This window comes from Orbicella faveolata, unplaced genomic scaffold (genome assembly GCF_042242905.1).
Source record: "Orbicella faveolata isolate gen_17 unplaced genomic scaffold, um_ofav_v1 contig_24, whole genome shotgun sequence".
Classification (NCBI taxonomy): domain Eukaryota; kingdom Metazoa; phylum Cnidaria; class Anthozoa; order Scleractinia; family Merulinidae; genus Orbicella; species Orbicella faveolata.
In genome coordinates, this window is record NW_028301552.1 from 21,024,843 (window position 1) to 21,045,563 (window position 20,721).

The 20,721-nt window shown below is 39.7% G+C and overlaps 1 protein-coding gene across 1 annotated transcript in view; it reads left to right on the forward strand.

Annotated features, from left to right (window-relative positions):
• The first annotated feature begins 262 nt into the window (after positions 1–262).
• Positions 263–20,721, forward strand: part of LOC110044650 (uncharacterized) — a 46,344-nt gene continuing 25,885 nt past the window's right edge. Inside the window, exons 1-20 of the mRNA XM_089292917.1 lie at positions 263–337; positions 2,109–2,387; positions 2,661–2,969; positions 3,775–3,931; positions 5,220–5,425; positions 5,869–6,192; positions 6,753–7,040; positions 7,778–7,958; positions 8,614–8,801; positions 9,393–9,698; positions 10,572–10,871; positions 11,983–12,136; positions 12,692–12,882; positions 13,320–13,649; positions 14,942–15,232; positions 15,851–16,052; positions 16,564–16,787; positions 17,745–18,044; positions 18,735–19,040; positions 19,707–19,866. Of these exons, the coding sequence (XP_089149043.1) occupies positions 316–337; positions 2,109–2,387; positions 2,661–2,969; positions 3,775–3,931; positions 5,220–5,425; positions 5,869–6,192; positions 6,753–7,040; positions 7,778–7,958; positions 8,614–8,801; positions 9,393–9,698; positions 10,572–10,871; positions 11,983–12,136; positions 12,692–12,882; positions 13,320–13,649; positions 14,942–15,232; positions 15,851–16,052; positions 16,564–16,787; positions 17,745–18,044; positions 18,735–19,040; positions 19,707–19,866 (4,718 nt within the window). The 5' untranslated portion in view covers positions 263–315. The remainder of the gene's footprint in view (positions 338–2,108; positions 2,388–2,660; positions 2,970–3,774; positions 3,932–5,219; positions 5,426–5,868; positions 6,193–6,752; positions 7,041–7,777; positions 7,959–8,613; positions 8,802–9,392; positions 9,699–10,571; positions 10,872–11,982; positions 12,137–12,691; positions 12,883–13,319; positions 13,650–14,941; positions 15,233–15,850; positions 16,053–16,563; positions 16,788–17,744; positions 18,045–18,734; positions 19,041–19,706; positions 19,867–20,721) is intronic.

The window sequence follows — 20,721 nt, forward strand, 5'->3', positions numbered from 1 at the left end:
TCCAGCCCTACATTAGAGTGATATTGACATTTATCGTTTCATTAAATACTGAGAAATGTTTGCTTTCAGCTAAAAACACATTTTTTATATCAATTTTTAACGTCAGAAAAAAAAAAAATGCCATGAAAACTGTTTCAAAAGGGTCTAACACATTTTGTGACATCATTCCAGGAAACCAGTTGCACACATATCACTTGCCTTGAGTTTGCATGTGTGTGATTTTATTCTGAGCTCACAACTGCATGTCAGAGCCAATCAAGTTCTTGGTGGTGCAAATTAGGCACCTCAGTTAACAAGATTTCATGGCCTGGTTTGATGGATTGGCGATTCAAAAAATGTTAGTTCAAAGTGATTTTCCTTGATTTTAACAGTGGAACCTCACCTTACAGCCACCCTGTTAATAAGTTGGCCATCTCGTTATTACGGCCACTATATTCTGGCCCAAACAAAAGCTCAGTGAAGTTATTTTTTTATTTAAAGAGCCACTTTAATACGCCCACCCTGTTAATGCAGCCAGATTTTTGTGGCCTGTTCATGACCAGATTAACAGGGTTCCACTGTATTTCAATTAACTTGTTATTATCATAATTGCGAATTCTTCTGTAAACCACTTTGGTATATATTATGATCATTATCACTGTCATTGTCATTGTCATTGTCATTGTCATTGTCTTTGTCATTGTCACTGTCACTGTCACTGTCACTATCATTGTCACTGTCACTGTCATTGTCATTGTCTTTGTCATTGTCATTGTCACTGTTTCACTGTCACTGTTACACTGTCATTGTTACACTGTCATTGTCACTCTCATTGTTATAAATGTTATAATTATTAAATTTTATTGTTAATAACAGTACATGTAAATGTGTTACTAAAGATTTGTTTGGCACAAATTCAACATAAGTTTTCAAATACGCCTCACAAAATGATAGAAAATAACAAAATAGAAATAAATACTGTAATTAGATAAGTAAATTGTTATCATTATCGTTATTAATATATGGACTTCATATCTTGCCATTCCCAGAATTTTCGTAGATTTCAAGGTAATGGCAATTTCAAAAGACAATTCTGGGCCGATCCGAAGCACCGATTGCTGGCTGATTTAGACTAATTGTTATCAGTATCGATTTCTTTTTGATTATCATACACTGTGAAGTGATGATCAATCAGTGTCCAAAATACTGCTAACACAAAAACTGACTTCCATTCAGGAGTATCCGGAATCACCTTGTGATTACATTGAATCACACTTCTATGGAAGCTGTGACCTAATATAGACCAAATGTGGTCAGTTTTGACTGTTTTAGTGACTGGACAGGAATGAGTTTTAATTAAGGCGGCCGAACACAGTTTGCAGGCGCTCCTTGTAATTTTATTCAGTACCCCCACAAGGATTGAAAAACAAATATGGTGCTCAGAGAGTAACCATTTCTCTATGTCCTCGTTATCTTTGCTATTTCTCTTCACATAGGACACAGTGTGTGGCAGGTTTTAGTCTTAAGTTAGTGTGCATGTTAACAAATTGCAGATGCAAAGAACTCACCAGATTTTCAGGCTATTCATTGTTACTGAACTAGCCATTTAAATGTAGCACATGCATAGGTAGTTAAAAAGAAAATGGGCCAGAATGTCGTAATGGTATCTAGGAAATACACCTATTGCAGAATTGCACGAAATTTGGCAAGAAAATATTTCAGAAAATAATTGAATAATAATTCAACTCAGGGAATTCTAGTACATGTAAATAATCCAGTTATTCTTCAACTAAGGATAAAAATCTCTCTGTTAAACTATTATTGTTAACGTGCGTTCATCACTAGTATGCAGGTGATGAAGATCGAATGTCTAATGAATTGATTTTCTGCAAATAAACAAAACCCAATTTTGAAGACCTGTTATCCATTTATGTTGCCATGTCAATGACATATACGTCTACAAAAATATCAAAATAGCAAAGTCTGAGCTTTTAAATTGCATTTTTGAGGACCAAAGGATCAAGGGTTAACAAAAAACCAAAAAAAAAACAAACAAAAAACGGCAAATCAAACAGATATCAGAAACTGTGTTTGGCCTCCTTAAGGTGGCTAATACTTTGTTATTCCAGTAACCCAGCTGCCTCAATGGAGTTGCTCAGTAACCGTGGATTCATTGTCAGTGGACTATAATTGGTCAGAGTTTCCCCTTGGTGAGCCAGTTAACCACTTTGCGGTAAGATTCACGCAAGACAATGTATCTGTGATGCTGCCAGTAGAAGAGCACGACAGATCATACCACATTGACAAGGGGCTCTTGCCATACCGTGATTATGTCATGGATGTTGTTGCATTTACAGAGGACAAAATCTACTCCAGTGAAAGTACTTCTGTCAAGACACCTGAAGGAGGTAAGCTTAAAGGAGTATTCCTCGACCCTAACCCATGAACCTAGTCAAAAATCTTGAGATACTCAAATTTTCAAATCAGTAAATCATTGTCTTCACTTCCCAATTCCCTAATTTTAAGGTTTAGACAATGGAATCCTATTTTTCTATACCTTTTGCCCTCTTGAGTGTTCTAACGACTTTGAAGTGTATAAATATATTTTGGAGCTCTTTTTCTTTACTGCAAAGAAAAGCTACCAACCAGCTGAATTTTTAATTAATTGCAACTTTATCCAGCTCCAGGAAAGGCACCTCCTAATGTACATATGCAAAGCTTGAAGGACAACAGCATCTTGGTCATGTGGGATCCACTTCCCGAAAAATATGTAAACGGCAAGCTACAGGGTTACCTGATCTTCACGAGACTGTACAAACATGAGTATGAGTGGCATGATGACGGGGAATTAGGACAAATCCTTAACGTCAGTCTGTCAGAGACCCGTGTTGTCCTTAGTGGCTTAGATGGAGGTCGGAGGTACCAGATTTCGGTTGCAGCTTTCACTGTAGATGTTGGGCCTCGGTCAGAATGGGGAACAGTCATGGTTGGTAAGTGTGCATTAATATTATTCAATTAATCACAGAAACACATCTATCAAGGAAAGTTCAAGAGGTAGTTATATTATGTACGACAAACATCTTACATTTAAATTTGTGTTCTTTTTTTTTGGTTTTTGGTATATTTTTCTTCGTACATGTAGATCAGTGATGAACATATTCCCTGTATTGTTGACTTCCTTCGCCTTCATCTCTGCCTTTTTATTCTCATTCTCCTTCCCCTGTTCCTGCTCCTGTTCCTGCTCCTGCTCCTGCTCATGTTCCTGCCGTTGTTCCTGCTGCTGTTTCTGCTTCTGCTATCACTCCCACTCCTGCTGCCATTCCTGCTCCTTCTCACTCTTGCCCCTGCATCTTCTGCTGCTCCTTTTTCACATTCTACTTTTCCAGCTCCTGTTCCTGCCCCGGTTCTTATTCCCGCGCCCGTCCTTTGCCTGCTCCTTCTTGTCTTTTTCCCCTTCCTTTTCCTCCTCTTCTTCCTTCTCCTCCTCCTCTCAAGTGGTAATTTTAACAAAATAATCATGTGACATGTCACATGATTAAAATAATACGTTAAGGCAAGGCAGGTCACTGAGTTTTATAATCAGGGAAAATTTCAGCTTGGTGAAACAAATATAACAAGATCTAGCTGCCCAACCATAATTATACTACACATGTAGATTCCTGACCCAGGCCTTAAACTGCTTCAGTCCCTCTACATTGTTCATGCTGTTCCTTTTTTCTTAGTCAAACCCCTTCTCTCTATCCTAAGGAAACTAACAAGAGCGTCAAATAATTTCAACCCACTTCATTTTGCCAGGTTGTGGTGGCAGTTTTTATGGATTTTTCGGAGCATTCAACCTTACTCAGTGGGACTGGGAAGCCCGGCTAGACTGCTCCTGGACAATAAGCAATGCTGGCCTTAGCAATGCAGTTCTTCTTATCTCCGCACACGAAGTGGAACTACGATCTTGCGAGTAATTTATTATTAATTTTTGTCTTTGTATTTGTTAGCTGTGGCAAATATCTATAATGTATTTAAGAAATAGAAAACATGTACTGTGTTTCTATCGAGTTATAGAAACACGAGTGGAAGTTTCAGAGAACAAGAAATACTGTGGGAACATGAACCGCAGGCGAGTGTTTCCACAGCTTTTTCGAGTTCTCCCAAACTTTCATGAGTGTTTCTATAACTCAACAGAAACACGGAGAACATGTTTTCTATTTCTTTTTAGAAAACACCGCGACGAAAAAAAAGGAAAACAGCTTGTTGACTTTGATTTTCAAAGTGTAAATTCTCTTTGCTTGTGCCATCATTACGTCAACAGCTCGTGCTAGTTCTGTGTTTCCATCGAGTTTTAGAAACACGATTTTCAACCAATCAGTGCATGTATTTTCTTAGGAGTGTTTTCTTATTGTCATTACGATGGTGCACCATGTACGTTGTTTTACGGCGAGATGCAACACTGAACCCCTAGCCACTTCGTATCTGCCTTCTTGAATTCACAAGTGCTCCTCTCAAATTCCAAAAATGGCATTAATCAATTCCAAAAATTTATATTCACAAACAATAATTGGGATGATACAACAGAATATTATTTCATGTGGAACTGATAAAAATCCCTTAAAATACAGGTCCTATTGCAAAATCAAGAGCCATGATCAGTTGTGGTATGAAAGACTTCATGACTGGGGTGGGAGCTCTCACCTGAACCCTTTAAGTACAGCAAATGTATGAGAGTTAAGAACTTCCTGCCTTTGGCATTACATCTCACCGCCATAAGATTTGGAGAATGGCCGTTAATTGTTAATCTGTGAAGTGAGGAGAATAAAGCATTTCCGAGTTGCCTTTTGCCTCTGTGTCAAAACGAGTCTATGAAACCATTCATGTGAAAATGAGTTCCGTCTATAGGTTCATTTTCATAAGAAAGGCTTTGCATGGAGACTCGTTTTGTAACATAGGTACAAAAAAAACCCGGAAATGGCTTATTATTTGAATCAAAATCAGACCTCCATGAAAACGTCAGTGCCTCTGAACCCCAACTGGGAGCCTTCAGTAACTGGGAATTGGATAAAAAATACCCATTGAAAAGAAAATTGGTTTCACAATTCAATAGTGTTTAAATGTGAAAACCAAACAAAAAACATACAAATAATGATTCACTATTGCAGCTCCAGTTTGCGGGATAACCTACGTCCAGCATAAAAAATGATAATTTGCTTTCTGTCCTTGTCGTTGTTGTTAACGTACATCTATTTGTACAGGGGCTGGGTGAGAGTTTTTACCAGTGAAGGCAAAGAGGTCTTACATTATGGAGGCTGTGATCCTCATGAGTACGTGTACGGTGAGGTGGTAGAGGTGTCTTTTGAAGGATCAAGCCATTTGACCATTGTACTTCATACGGAACATGAAGGGAGCCATGTGAGATCAGAATTTTGTGTCTTGGAAGAAGGGAAAAGTCTTAGTTCAGGTTTGTGTGATTGCTACAGAGTCTTTACTAAACACCCATCCTGTCGACTTGTGAATACCAATTCTGCCAAAACCCTTCCCACCAAAACCTTCCGTTCTACAACCTCCTAGTTGATAATCGGTTAAAGAAAAAACGCGATTTTTGTAGAATTATTGATCTTAAATGCAACAGTTTGAATCAATAAGACACATTATGTACATGAAGATTTACAAATCGTATTTTGTTAAGGTAAGAAGAGGTCTTCTTATGTCAGATCATGGCACTCTGTCTTAGCTTCTCTTACTCTTAGGAATATAATGGCCAACAACCCATGATGGAATTTTAAGTAAGAAAAAGTAATACATTTTACTTGCTCGCAGATCTGCAATTCGTACGTTGTTACAAATTGAACTGTAAAGTAAGTGGAAGTGTGCTGATGTCAGGTCCGATGTTATTTTCTTTAGCTCAACCTTCTGCTACTCTTTGGAATGTGATGGCGAACAGCACAGACGATGGTGACATTCTTGTAGACTTGACGAGTGATCCCGATGGTCAAGATGCCTCTTTCTATATGATAGCTCTGAATAAAACGGGAGGAAGCCAATATGAGTATGGAGATGACGACGACAAGCCACCAAGATATCTACACATGGCTAATTCGTCCGAGGGTGTGGCTGAGGTGCCAGGCCTCCCTGTTTATAGCGAGTTCGATGCTGTTGTATACCGCGTAGACAATAATCATGATATTTACAGCAGTGAACTATTCTCTGTTCAGACCGCCGAGGGCGGTGAGTATGTTTTCTCGTAATAAGTTGCATCTTGATTTTTTTCCCGATAATTTACTGAATAAGGCCTGGATTTTTAAGGCTTCAAAAGACCTTTTTAATGGTTTTAATTAGTTACAGTGCATTTACTGAAACCGAAGTAACCCAGACAATGAAAACCAATTAGATGGCAGAACTGAAGATTACAACATTTTCAAATCCAGCCAATCAAATGTCCGGTACAAAACAGTGGCCACCATAACTTGTACTTACTATAAGTGTGACAAGTGGCCTAGTTCACGTGACTTTAAAATATGAAATTTAGATATAGTGAAGATCTTTCTAATATCTATGTAACATTAATGTAAAATGTAGGATTATTCCACACAAAATTTTTTACTGAAGTTTTATACATGTAACCCTTTCCCATTTCGGTCTTAGGACTAGCCTTATTTAGTCAATTCTGTGTCAAGTGGATGCTGCACATATTGAACATATTTCACGTTGTTATTAAAGAATTCACCCATATGAGAAATTGTTTTCTTAGAATCACGGAACCAAACATCAAACATTATATTTTTCAGTTCCCAGTGAAGGCCCCGGACATGTTGAATACAAGATCGTTTCACCAGACAGTGTGTATATTGAGTGGTCGGAAATATCCCAGGAACATCACAATGGTATACTTCTCGGCTTTTATATTACCTACCGTGCCCAGTGCTCTGACGGTGAAGGATCGTCCACACATGCTGGTTTATTCGATAGGAGTTACACCATCACCGACCTTCAGCCCGGAACCAGGTATGACATTTGGATTGCCGGATTTACATCAAGAGGAGTTGGAGAAGATAGGCACATGGACGTTGCCATGCGTAAGTGTTGAATGAATTACATGACTGTATCTATATCGGTTTAGTTTTATATAAGGAGGTGTGGTAATTCAGTAGTTGATGCATAACATGTAGCTTCATGGTTTACGTTACAGAATGGCCATCGCACAATTAGTATGTGTAATCATGGATAGTAAAGAGACTGTCTTCTACTATCCATGGTGTAATCAAATGGCGACGAGCGAAATTAGGGAATAATTTCACGCGCGCTTTGTCCAAATTCTAATTTACTAGAATTTGAACAAAACGCATGTGAAATTATTCCGTACTTTCACAAGTATACCACTTGGTAGTCTTGTAATATCATGGGAATCAAATTACACTCAAAATCGTAAGGTTTTGACAGGTCTATTGCATCTAGAAATAGTGATTTTGTAATTTGACATGTGAAAATTAACGATAAAATTTCGCGTCAAAATTAAGGGGTAATTTGTCACCCGTGATATTATTAGGGAAAGCCAACAAAATTTGGCTCCAGGTAGCTTCTTGCTCTAAGCGACGAAGCAGCACCGGCCGTTTAGTAATCTGGTTTCCGATTCCTAGAATTGGAACGAACTTTCCTTGTTTCGTCGTTTCGTGTGCAACAATATACGTGCGCGATTAAAGTTCCTGGGCGATCCAGGTGAAGAGATGTTACATGTATTAGAAGAAACCTAAGGCCAAAACACTGAGCAGAAACTTGACGTTGTACTTAACTTTTTTCTGTTCCTTTTTACAAGCTTGTGGAGGACCTCGCACGTTGACGGAAGTAAACGGAACAATATACGCGCCTAATTACCCTTGCCGTTACAGAGGACCTCAATACTGTCGCTGGTCTGTTGAGCCGAGTGGCCCCACCACAGCAATAATGATGTCATTTGAAAATTTTCGTTTGGATCGTGATCATGATAGTTATTGCAGGTGAATGCTTGTCTTGGGAAACAATGTAATAAGCTGATTACTGAACTATAAAAGTGGGTTTGGCAGGAAGGGAATTATGATTTCAGTGCTGGTAATATACAGTACCGGGGCTCAGAGATACATGTAAGCGAACATTGCACGCGCGTTTTTAATGCACCCATAACGCGAAGAAAATGGCCTGCGCATTTTCGCTAACGTGTTAGGTACACGAGTTTCTCAGAGAAGTAGTGTATCAAGTCATTATCAAAGCTCGCTGACTTCTCAATACAGTGACTCAGAAGGAGCGATCAAAGTCAAAACAGTCATCCTCCCATAGAAAGAGCTGAGAATTTGCCAGGCGCGCGCGCAGCTTAGACTACCATATGGATACAGTAGGAAAACCATCTCGCCAGTATTTTAGCTAACAGCATCTTTATCAAGTCGGATGTATGATTAACTCTCTTTGGCGTTGACTGATCTCCAGCGTTCACAGGGAAACAAAAGCATATCTCTGTAACTATATCGAGAAAAAAAAAAATTCTCGACATAGATAATGTCTGGGGACAAATATCCAAGCACATTTTCTCGTCAAATGGGGACTGTTGTGTATATGTTTCCCTTTTCATGTGTCTTTGTAGCGCCTACTAATTTGATCATAATTTTCATTCTTTTCCAGCACGAACGACTGGCTTGGCATTGCAACAGGGAAGTACAATAATGACACTCTTCTTTGCGGCCACGACATGGACCGATTCACACTACTTATATCAGGTAGCCATGTTGAGCTAGCGTTTTTCGCAAGGGAGCATAGAGAAGGAGACGCCTTTGTCGCATCTTATTATGGTCTGGAAGCCGGTGTACACGGTGTGTACCTTTTGTTTCTGTGATGTGAAACGTTTTATAGTAGTTATTTCATTTAAGGTCAATTGATGTATCACGTGATTTAATACAACATTGTTTACCATTGAGTTATTACACACGACGTTTTATTTCATGCCTGTATCTCTTTATCAATGTGAACAGATATTTGATATTTACACAACACCAAACGCCAAAAAATGCGTCCAATAATGATGTTCTTAGAGTAAAAGACGTGAGAGGCGAAATTAACCCCCACTCAGTTCCAGAAACAAACCAACACATAAAACAACAACAGAAACAAAAACAGCAATCGTACAGAGCAAAGTAAGGAAAGCCATGTTGCTCGTGCATTTTAACCCTTTAAAGGTACAATGATAACTCTTGATACTTTTTCTTGGAGAACTGCCTCCAGAACTATTAAGAGGAAAAAAATAGAGAAACAAAAAAAAAAAAAAAAAAAAAAAAACGCGCAACAGCGCAAATAAGCATACGAAAAAACCACGACGAAAACACAGAAACTGTTTATTGTTTCTTTCTCCGTTTATTTGGTCTTTGATGGTGTTCGTCTTCTCACCTTTTCATTCTTTATTGCAGAAATTGAAGTGCCATCGTGGACTTTGTCAGTCAGCAACATAGAATCGACAAAGGCTGAGGCATCATGGGAAGAGTTTCCACAAAACGCTATGCCTGCACACATTGAACAAATGTTTCTGAAGATCTCAGAGGCAAATAAAAACATCTCCCTGTTACTGCCAGTTTCCGAATGGGACAGATCTCGGCATATAGACAACCTTTACCCGGATCGAAAATACCTGTTACAAGTTGTGGCATTCACAGGGCCAGGCATTGAACATGACATATATTCGAGCGATAGTGTCTCCATGAAGACGAATGAAGGAGGTATGTTGTTACTGAAGATGGATTCATACTTCATATTTATGAGGTCGTATTTACGTCAATTGTAATCTAAAACAATGATCTAATAACTTTGAAAATGTTCATAAGAGTGAACCAAAACTATAAAAATAATGTTATCACAAGTGACGTATTCGCGATGTTTTCAATTCCAATTTCAATCGTAGAGAAGACTGCTTCAAATTCTACCCTTGCGCATTAAAAAAAAGCTAAAAGCTAATTACAAATTGCTATTCTTGGAACGATTCGCTTAATATGGGGGAGCAGGGATGGCGCAAAGACCCGCATCAGCTAAGGCTGATGGGGCTTCCTCTCTAAATTTTGAAATTTTATTTATTTTTTTAAATTTAATATCTTCTTAGTATCTCCTTGGTGCTTTTGCCGATTTTAATCACAAATGCAGCAAATTCATCACTTATGATAGTTCGTGCATAGTTCTCAGTGAAACTTGTATAGCTTTTTAGAAGTGAGAAAAAACGCTTGGCTGTATCTCTGTCGATGCTCTTGAAAACAGTGAGATGGAAATAGGCATCTATCGGCAAGGGTATGCATGAGTTTGATGTTATCCGGATGATAGTAACTGTTCCGTTATTGAAGTCTCCCTGGAAATAAGAAAAATGGTTGACTGAACCATCGACCTCGCGTGTTTTAAAAAAAATGTTTACAGTGGAATCCCTGTTTTTTGAACCTCCAAGGGAAAAGAAAATTGGTTCGCAAAATCGGAGAGTTCGAGAAATCGGGGGTAAAATAACAGTGTTCTACTGAGGAGGGAAAACGACTTTTGGTTCGAGTTATCGGGAGGTTTGAAAAATTGAGGGTTCGAGAAATCGGGATTCCACTCTTCTCTTACATTTTCAGCTCCCAGTATGGCACCGCCGAACGTACGCGTCGATAACTATCATCAAAACAGTATTATAGTGCGATTTGAGGCACTTCCTGAGAGTCAACATGGCGGTGATCTGCAAGGATATAACGTGTATTACAAACGTGAGGAGGACCGGCATGATCACAACTACCAGGGAGAGAAAGTCACCATCGGTCCGTCAGAAACACAGGCTGTTATACACGGATTAGAAATAATGGAAGAGTACTATGTTTGGGTTTCTGCATTTAACAGCGAGGAGGGACCACTCTCTTACCCACAATCAATTGTAGTTGGTAAGGGCGTGGCTTATGAATGTCCTCTTAAAAGTAAACTACTTTAATACGAAACATATTAAGGAATATATCAGCTCTAAATGCAACCTTACATGTATTTCCCCAAAATTTAGCATTTCGAAATAACAGAGCCTTCTTCTCTCTAGGTTTAAAATTTCATTTCGAAAATAGTGGATTAAAGGAGAAATAGAACATCAAAACTTTGTTCCGTGGAATTTCGGCCTTGCTTTTCTCAAAAATAACTTAGTCGCTGATCATTTTATTTCTCCTGTTTACACTTCTGTTTAGAATCGACAACACGCTTAGCATTCTCGAAGACATGGCACTCGTAACTGTTACTAATTTGATAACAATTTAGCTGGAATTGGGTTCCCCTTATTAGTTTGCTGCAGTAACCATGTTGCTGTAGTTTCTTTACCTCTGCATAAAATCTTCTTGTCGTACTTGGAATTTATGATGCTATACAACACACCCGGCCAAAAATACCTAAACCAGCTTCTTGGGTACAATGCAAAGTGGATAACAAGCAATCAAAAACACCTTGTGTTCTTCAAATAAGTTTGTCCACATAGATCAAAATCATTGGACACCATTTGCAGAAAACCGTTCAAAGGAAAATAAACGTTACTATACCTTGTTTACGGCCCGGCCAAAGAGCATATGACAACACTGTGGGGTTTTCGTTGGACCGTTAAGTCCATTTTGAATTTTGGGGCGTTTCCAGTGGTAAATTGAACAGCATTTTCCTAAATTTCCCGAAAGGAGGTTGGCCTCACGACGTATGCCCAGAGTGTTGAAAACATTTCACATGGGGAATATCAGTTGAATAGTTTGCATTTCGGAAACTGGGGTTCTTAAAGTATAGTTCTTATACCAAATAATAGTGTCTTTATTGACCACGCTTTGAACCGTCTACTTTTTGATGTATATCGGTCCACAAAAAATGCAACGAAGGAACGGGGCCAACATCTCGGCATGTTCACCTCTGGCTCGGTCAATAACCCATATGCAAAGCTTCATTCAGGGACAAATCTGCCAACATTAAAACTAACATGTGCAAGGTTGATATATATCAATTGTATAACGGAGAAACTGTTCATGTTCAACATAGGTTGTGGTAGCATGTTCAATCAAACAGCTGCACTGATAACAATTTCCAAATCAGACTGGGATACGAGGCATTGCGTCTGGAAAATACACGATAATGGCTTGGAAAATGCTGTCTTGTTGATGTCAGTACACGTCCTGCATTATGAATCTTGCGGGTAATGTAAATTCATTTTAATATTACCACTACTTGTTCTTGTTGTTATAAACACTTGAAAAACTTACTGAATTCTGATTGACTAAAAATGGAGAACAGGGGGTGTAGAAAACTGTAACACGAGTACAAACTTTTTATACTATTACAACAAAAATTTTCCAAGTTAATACGAAGACGCTCGAAGATAGCCGAAGATAACTGGATTTCAAAACACTTCCAGAGATCACCCACCACATCGAAAACGTCCGAATATCACGTCTGAACCTTCCAGGTCGCACAATCTGTTAGGCTTTGAAGAATTTACTTGGGCTTAATCACACCAATGAAGTGGAAATCACGAATGTGATTACCTATACAAATTAAGTAATAAATTAATCAATAAACTTTAGGTTTGTATGCCTCACTTGAAAAACTTAGTGAATTCTGATTAACTAAAAATGGAGAACAGGAGGTGTAGAATAATGTAACACGAGGGCTCCGTTCGGCCCTAAATCAAGAGTAGAATTGTTACCAAATAACATTTCGTCTCACAGACTTTTCAATATTTTATTTACAGCTACGAATACGCAAAAGTTTACTCAGAAGAAAATGACTTCTTAAGTTATCAAGACTGCTCAGAAGTTAGAGGTGAAGTATTCGAATTGCCTTTTGGAAATTCAAGGGTTATTATCTCCGAGATTCTCATACAGAATAGCAACAGCTACATGGAAACTGAATTGATTGTTTTGAACGGAGGACTTCATTCAGGTAGGAAAAATTCAGCTGCGTTGTAAACGGTAAAAACAATGTGTGTGGTGTATGTGGTGTTCTATAAACGTCCTGTGTGTAATTTTCAATGTCTTCCTAAACCTCGTGAACATCATAGTTTCGTTTTTCGTGGAAACTGCCTTCATCTTTGCTGCTTCGAGAACTCGAAGGGAAGTCTTGGTCATGAAATTAGCTAGTTCTCACTGACACCAACATGCATAATAACTACTGTATTGTAATAAAGTTGCCAAAGAACGTTGGCAACAGAAACACTTTCCACTTGTAAACGCCCTCCTCACATGCTGCTTAGCTGAAACAACATTGTTACAAGTGCTCATTTTTTAAGGGATTGTGTTTTTTTTTTTTTTTTTAATTTATTTTTTTTTATCAAATCGTCATACTTACAACTGATATGCATCTTTGAATTCATGTCTTAGCCCAATCTTCACCTGCTCTCTGGAACATATCTGTATACAGCACAGGAGACAGTGGCATCGCATTGGATTGGTATGGCTACCCCCCCGACCTGGACATCGCTTTCTTCATACTGTCTGTAAACCAAACAACGATTAGCCCATATCACGACGATCACGACGATGACGATCGACAGCTACTGCGCGTTCTTAGAACTTTTAACTCATCAGAGTCGACTTTTATCATGAAGGAACTCCCAGCGGCGACGGAGTTTGCAGCAGTAGTTTACATCGTAGACAAGAATAATGAAATCATCAAAAGCGAGCGAAGAACTTTTGGTACAGAAGAGGGAGGTACGCGATTTCTGTTTCACGTTTTGACAATACCGACAATGCAGCAAAAGATTTCAAAACAAGGGAAAAAAAAAACAAACAAACAAACAAAGCAAAATTAAACGTTATATTAGAAGAACCCGAAAATTGTACCCAGGAGTATCGGTAGTTCGTATAGTGTGGTCATCTGGGCGAGAGTAGTTCTAAAAAGAACTGTTGTTGGTGATTAGCGTCTCGACAACCTGATTGGAAGTCATCTTCAGAGTCAAGTGAACGGTGTTTGTCAGTCGAAGAAAGACTCGTGTAAAGTTTGTCAACAGTCATTTGTCAAGAGTGAGTCAGTTCTAGTACAAGTTTCGATGTGTTTGATGTCCGTAAGTTAATTTACCAGCTTTCCAGACCATTTCGTTTAAAATATTTTGTGCTTTATGTAAAGCATTGAGCAGAGAGTTCTTTGGTGTGTTAGGTCATGATGTTCACCAATGTGATATCAGGCGTCACCATTTCTCGTCGCTCGTTAGTGTCTAGTCAGTCTCGTGCTATGTTTTCTGACAGTCTTTCCCAATGGTTGTTGACAGACCTTACACGAGTCTTCCAGTCAATACGATCGCGGCTAAAATTCAACGTACCAGACTTATAACACCATCTACTGAACATTCTTCCCATAACTCTGAAGATAACTTCATTACACCAATGGAAATTGTTTATGTTGTGCCATTTACATTTAGAAAGTCTGTCAGTCTGTCAGTCTGCATCAATCGATTAAATTTGAGCATGATTTTGGAATGATGGCTTCTATCATTGTGAACTTAGATGACACTTTCACTGCCACTATTGTCACGGTTATAATTGAGAGCTTAAGCAATGACGATGGCGACCCCAGGGGCAACGCCTAGGAAAAAAGGTTTAACTGCAGAATACCCTGTCACTTGAGTTACTTCATTACTGCTCATTTCTCGTTCTTTAAAAGCATATGCGTAAGTAGAATCGAGAACAACAGCAGGGTATTCTAAATATGTAACGCCAGCGGTCAATTCCACGTGGAAATACAAAAAATTAGCCTTCCTCATTCGTGTTCTCCAAAATACGCAAAACTTAGTCATTACAAGTTGTTGTTCTGCAGAGGACGGCCAAGAAATGTACAAAGATATATAACGCACGTGCACAGCCATTGTTTAGCTCATTAAACATTTCGTTTGGTGGCGTTCTCGTTGCCGTCGTGGTTTGCTAAAGGTCCCTAATGATAATTGCGATATCGTTTAGTTTTGGTCCTCTTTGCGCTAATTACGTATTACAATATATTTTGTCCTCAGTGCCAACCGAGGGTCCTCATGTACATGACTGGTCTACAAACACAGCTGAACGCAGCGCCTCGTTTCAAATCAGTCCCTTGGAAGAAAGATATCACGGAGGCCAATTACTTGGTTATATCATTAAATATGCCCCATTGGGTGGTCCAAATAATTCAGAAATATTGCTCGAGGTAGACGTAGATACGAGGAGAGTCAACCTGGTCAATCTAACCGAAGGACCGACATATATCCTTGCCATTGCTGGATTCACTAGCAAAGGAGAGGGCAAGCAGCGAATCTATGCAATAACTTGTAAGTTACTCCTACTAAAAATGCAGACACGATTCTATGAGTACAATACAAAAGTACAATTCAAAGTTATGTACTAGCTGACTTAATTTGAATGTAACATCAAATATTATCGAGGTTCATCTGCCAAAACCAGGTGTAAGTTAGCGTGTGTAGAAGCGTGGCAGGAGCGGGAGGATGGGCAAAGGGGGCACGTTAAGGATACCCTTTACCCCCCATGGTGCAGTACTTTCCACTTTTTAACCTGATTGTGGCTGATCTCAGACACTTTTAAAGAAGAAGTACGCGTGATTGTCAGTAATCACGTAACACTTGTACGACCGGTTGGCTTGGTCAAATGAGCGGCCTCCAGTTATGCTATTTCTTCAAGCGCTGCTAGCCAGGACTCTTCTGAGGAAAGCATTAAGTTACACAAGTGTATTTACAATAAAAGCCTTTTTGGGGGAGTTCGTGAACAATATACGTCAACCGCTTAGCAAATTTATTAGTTCTGTAAACAACTAAAATGACCTGTTTTCCCGAAGGATTACATTAATCATGTTTGTGTATTTAACAACAGTAAAGCCTATTTCCTCGAGTCCCATTAGTTGCTGTTTACATGTGGTGTTTTTCCTTTTGTAGTTTGTGGTCGCATAATTGAGGAACTTGACACAGAAATTCAAAGTCCTAATTATCCTAGTACTCCATACATTGCACCTGACCAACATGATGAAAACCCGCAATGCTACTGGAATATGAGACCTGCAGATCCCAACGTATCGGCCATATTGATCACATTCGACGACTTCCTAATTGGTCGTAGAGAAGACTGGGGTGGATGCAGGTACGTCTTGGCTTTCATGGGTAAACATAACTTTATCTCGGAGTTTTCAACAATTTTTTGTTATCAACAGGTCTTGCAATTAATAGGCGCTTTCCATTCCACCAAAAATCCGAAAATTTCGAAACTCGGACAAATAGCAAGGAAATTTCCTGGGAAAGTTTTTAGAAAATCTGGAAACTGTTGAATTTCCGAAAAGGGAACCATTCAACCGAAAATTTCGGAAATTCCGGGACGAAAGTCAAATGGAACGGAAGTTCCCGGTAGGTACTTTCCGAAAATTTCGGTATAACTCGTAATGTTGCACTCCCTTTCTTGAAATTCCAGAAAATCTTGTTCCATTCTTCTCTGGAAATTTCCGGAAATTCTAACTGGAACGTTTCATCGAATGGAAAGAACCCAATGTTAATGTCAAGATATTTCTTTCGCTGGGCGATTAGTAAAGTTATTGTAACAGTTAAGTCAAATCGAAAACTCCAAATTATTGTCCAATTCGTCTTCTCGATGTTTACAGTGGTGGAGTCAAGTTTTACTTTCCGGGCCAATCGGAGCATGATGATAGTACTGGACTCGTACTTTGCGGAAGGATAGAGAACCTAACTCTTCTTATAACGGATAATGTGTTGAATCTGAAAGCGTGGGGATTTGGCTACCATCGATACGACGATGATTATCGAGACGGAACTAGATTTCTGTTCGATTACAGAGCAGTACCTGGCGAACTCACCACGGTGATAGGTAAGAATGCTGTATCTAAATACATGTAAGTCAGTCTCTGTTCCGTGTTACAGTGAATTAATTGATTATTGTGATGGTGGTGGAGGGAAAGCTGAGGTAACTTAATGGCAGGTGAAGTCTGCAAACGAGCCAAGTGGCCCAGCAGGCCCAGCAGGCCAACGCTTATCTCCGGTTTCTATGTAGCACGAAGTGACTAGGGGTATGTCTTATTTCTACTTCCCCCTATTGATAGAATACTAGTTTATCGCTGGGTTACCCCCAACATTGAAATCGCCGGGTCCCGTCTATTTATACACCTCTTAGAGTAGGGTGTCTTGCCCAATGTCCCCGGCTAGCGTTGGACCTTGGACCATGCACTGACATGCAATAACCATGAGGCCACTTTGGCGAGGTAAAGCTGAGGGTCAAGAAAGGCGCCGACTTCAAATTGACATTGTATTTGAAGCATTCACGAAATAACGACCAACCTTTGTGAGCTTTCATTTATGTTAAGTGAACATTTTGGGTATTGTACGTGACCAGATGTTTCTTTGAGAGCCACGCGCATGTTTAGTTCGGTGATACACAGATTGCAATGTAGATAGGGAGTTAGGATCATCCAAAGAGCAAAGCTAATCTAGTCGATGTTTCTTATATGATACAGGTACACACGGGGTAAAAAAAGATCACTTTATTTAAATGTCGAAGTGTTTAGCACTGCTGTACTAATTGTGGACACTTTAACAGGCAAGCAAATAGTGTAAATTAAACAGAAACTTGTTAAAAATCCCAACTGACAGGAGACTGACCAGTTGGCTATTTAGGCTATTTACAAAGCGCGAAAGAGTTGAATCTGGGACCGCCAAACATAAATCCATCTAATGGCAGGGAGGAGGACCTCCGGTTCTTAAAAGGTTTGGCGACAATAAAGTAGCCATAATCTTGCTTATTTATTAATTTCTATTTCTGTACACCTAGGTGAGGAGATAGGTTCGTGGAGTGTAGCTCAGATGACGGTTACCAACGTGTCGATCACTCTGTCATGGCCCAGTCCACCAGCCAGCTTTCTTGGAGATTCTGCTGTAGAGAAATACCTTGTTATCTACGGATGGCCAAACAGAAAACTATTTGGAACACAGTGGTTACCTGCAGAACAGCAGAATACGACAATCGATTGGTTGGATCCTCTCACAAATTATACCATCAAAGTGACCGCCATATTAGAAGATGGAACACGTGGTAGCATAAGTTGGCAAGAGTTTCGAACAACAGAAGGGGGTAAGATAACATTGTTTTGTACTGATCCTTTGTAAAGACATGAATGATCATCACAGTTATGTGGGCAACTTAAGCAGCTGTTAAAATTAAAACACAGGCTTGAACATTCCGAGCCTGATTTTTTTTTTTCCTTCAGGCTTTGATCTCACAGCTGCCTGAGTTAGGTACATGACACAAGTAACTACGATGATTACGTATTCATTCCTTGACGTCTTTCTCGGCAAGTCAGACATGTTGTCTTTGATATATTTCTTTGCGTACTGATGTTTTGTACTTGAAAGTTACAACTGGATGAAAATCATACTGATGATGCACCCAAGGATGCATGGTTCGGTGATTCATCATTCCATTGCTGGTCTTGTTTTCCGTTAATGTATACCCACCTGCTCCACCTAGGGAAAGTTCAAAACGCCCTCTTTATAGGCTTAGTTTATACCTCAAGTTGGCAGGAGAAATATGGAACTAACAAAATGAAAATCTCTGCAATTAATTGCAAGGTTCATGTCAATTTTGAGGATTGTCTTTGCAATCCGCCTAAACTCAAGCTTCGTTGTACAGTAACTTTTTTCAGCCATTTTTACTTTTACTTTTTCAATGCATAGAAACTAATGCTGAACACCAAGTTCAGGTACTCGGTAGTGTCTTTCAGGTGAAATCATCCCGTGGCTAAATTTTTCTTCATTTTTTTAGTTCCATCTCAGAACCCGTACATTTACTGGTATAGTGTGGTCGATTACAGTACAATTTGGGTCAAGTGGCACAGAGTCGAAGATCGTTACATACGTGGTACTCTGCTTGGATATCAGGTTCATATCTTAGAGGCCGAATATCACCATGGATCGCAACCGTACAAAAGAGAAATAACCATCAGTGACCCTGATCAATTTGATTTCAACATCACCGGCCTTCCACCAGCAACCCGATTCCGAATATGGGTGGCTGCATTTACATCCGTTGGAGAGGGAACCCAGAGACATGAACAATGGATTAAAACAAGTAAGGTTGTCAGCACTCCCTCTGCACACATGTCAATGATAACCCAGAATCGTGATAAAGGGCGTAATGTAATGGTGAATTGTTTTGAATATGGTTAAAAGTTAAATGAAGAATGAAGAACAGAAGAGAAAAACGCAAAAGAAAAAGGCGGGAAATAGATTCGCCTGGGTTGGGGTTAGTCCATGTTGGTGTCTATCAAACGGCCTTTGGACTAGGGCCTGCCTCTTTTCAATTACATGAGAAATCGAGAAAGTATTTTAAGACTGCATGGCCAAAAAGAATGCACGTTATGTAGTATATATGATCAAAATTTTATAAAATGATAATGTGAACTTAGTCTGCATACCAGTCAAGTGGCTCATCAGACCGGAAGGCATGAAAGCATGAAGCGACTAGGAGTATTTCTACTCGCCCCTGCATGCATGCTAGTCCATCGTGGGGCTGCCCCCAGCATTAAGTTCACCGGTACCCATTTATACTCCTGGGTGGAGAGAGGCACTGTGAGAGTAAAGTGTCTTGCCCAAGAACATAAGGCAATGTCCTCGGTCAGGGCTCGAACCCGAACCGCTCGATCTGGAGTCGAGCGCACTAATCATGAGACAACCGATCCTAATCAAATGTGAACTTAGCTTGCACTAATCCAACACGCGTGCTTTCTTCTTTCAGAATGCGGATCGCCATTATACGACAGTGAGGGATCTATTTCGAGCCTTGGATATCCAGATCGGCTGGAATATGGTGACTGTGAATGGGACATTCACCCCAAAAATAAAAGCGTCTTACTATTTTTTGAACATTTGGAGATTCCGCACTCTCACGAATGCAAGTAAGCCGTTATTATCTTAATACCGTAAAAATCCCATTATAAACCGTAAGCTTCTATTTGTCCACAAGGCAATTCAATGGTGCACTTACTTTTAGGAGGATAGCAGGCCTTTTCTCACAGGTGGTGGTGGGGGGACGGCCGTATTATAAGCAGGAATTTTATGTTTCTGAAATGTTAAGTTTGGTATGTATCCTCTGAAAAAAACATGGCTTATTAAGTTCACACAAGAGAATGTATTATGGAAGTAAAGTCGAACCTCCACTGGCACTAACGGTCACCTCCCTACAACGGCCACCTCTCCACAACGGCAGCGGCTACTAAAACGCGTCCCAAACCACCAAAATAACCCCTCCTCAACGGCCAGCTAATCAACGACTGACAGATGATGTTTACCAAACCCCATGTTGTGTAAAAGGTCGCGAAACTTGATCCATACCGCGCGTCGTTGGTCTCTGTTTCTGTTTGGTTACTGTTTTTTTCATAATGTTGTACCCCCCCCCCCTCCCCCGTAAAAAGCAGGTGTCATATTACACCCCTGCCTTCCCATATATGTTTTCTATAACGGCCACTTTCATCTATCTCCAAGGTGCCGTTGTAGAGAGGTTTGACTGTAATTCTCTAAACACGAAAGTCTAACATTGGGCAAGTGACCACCTTGGGTCCCTAAACACACACCAACTTTGAAAAAAAAAAAAAATGCGAAGCAAGCAGAGGGATTGTTATCGTGAGTAATTTTGTCTTTCTTTAAGGGCTAAATCGATATGTGAATTCACGGGCTTATTCCTGGGAGTTTTGCGTCTGACATTTGGGAGCTAATTTCGGAGGGGAGGGGGTGGGGAAACTTCTGTTTGGAAT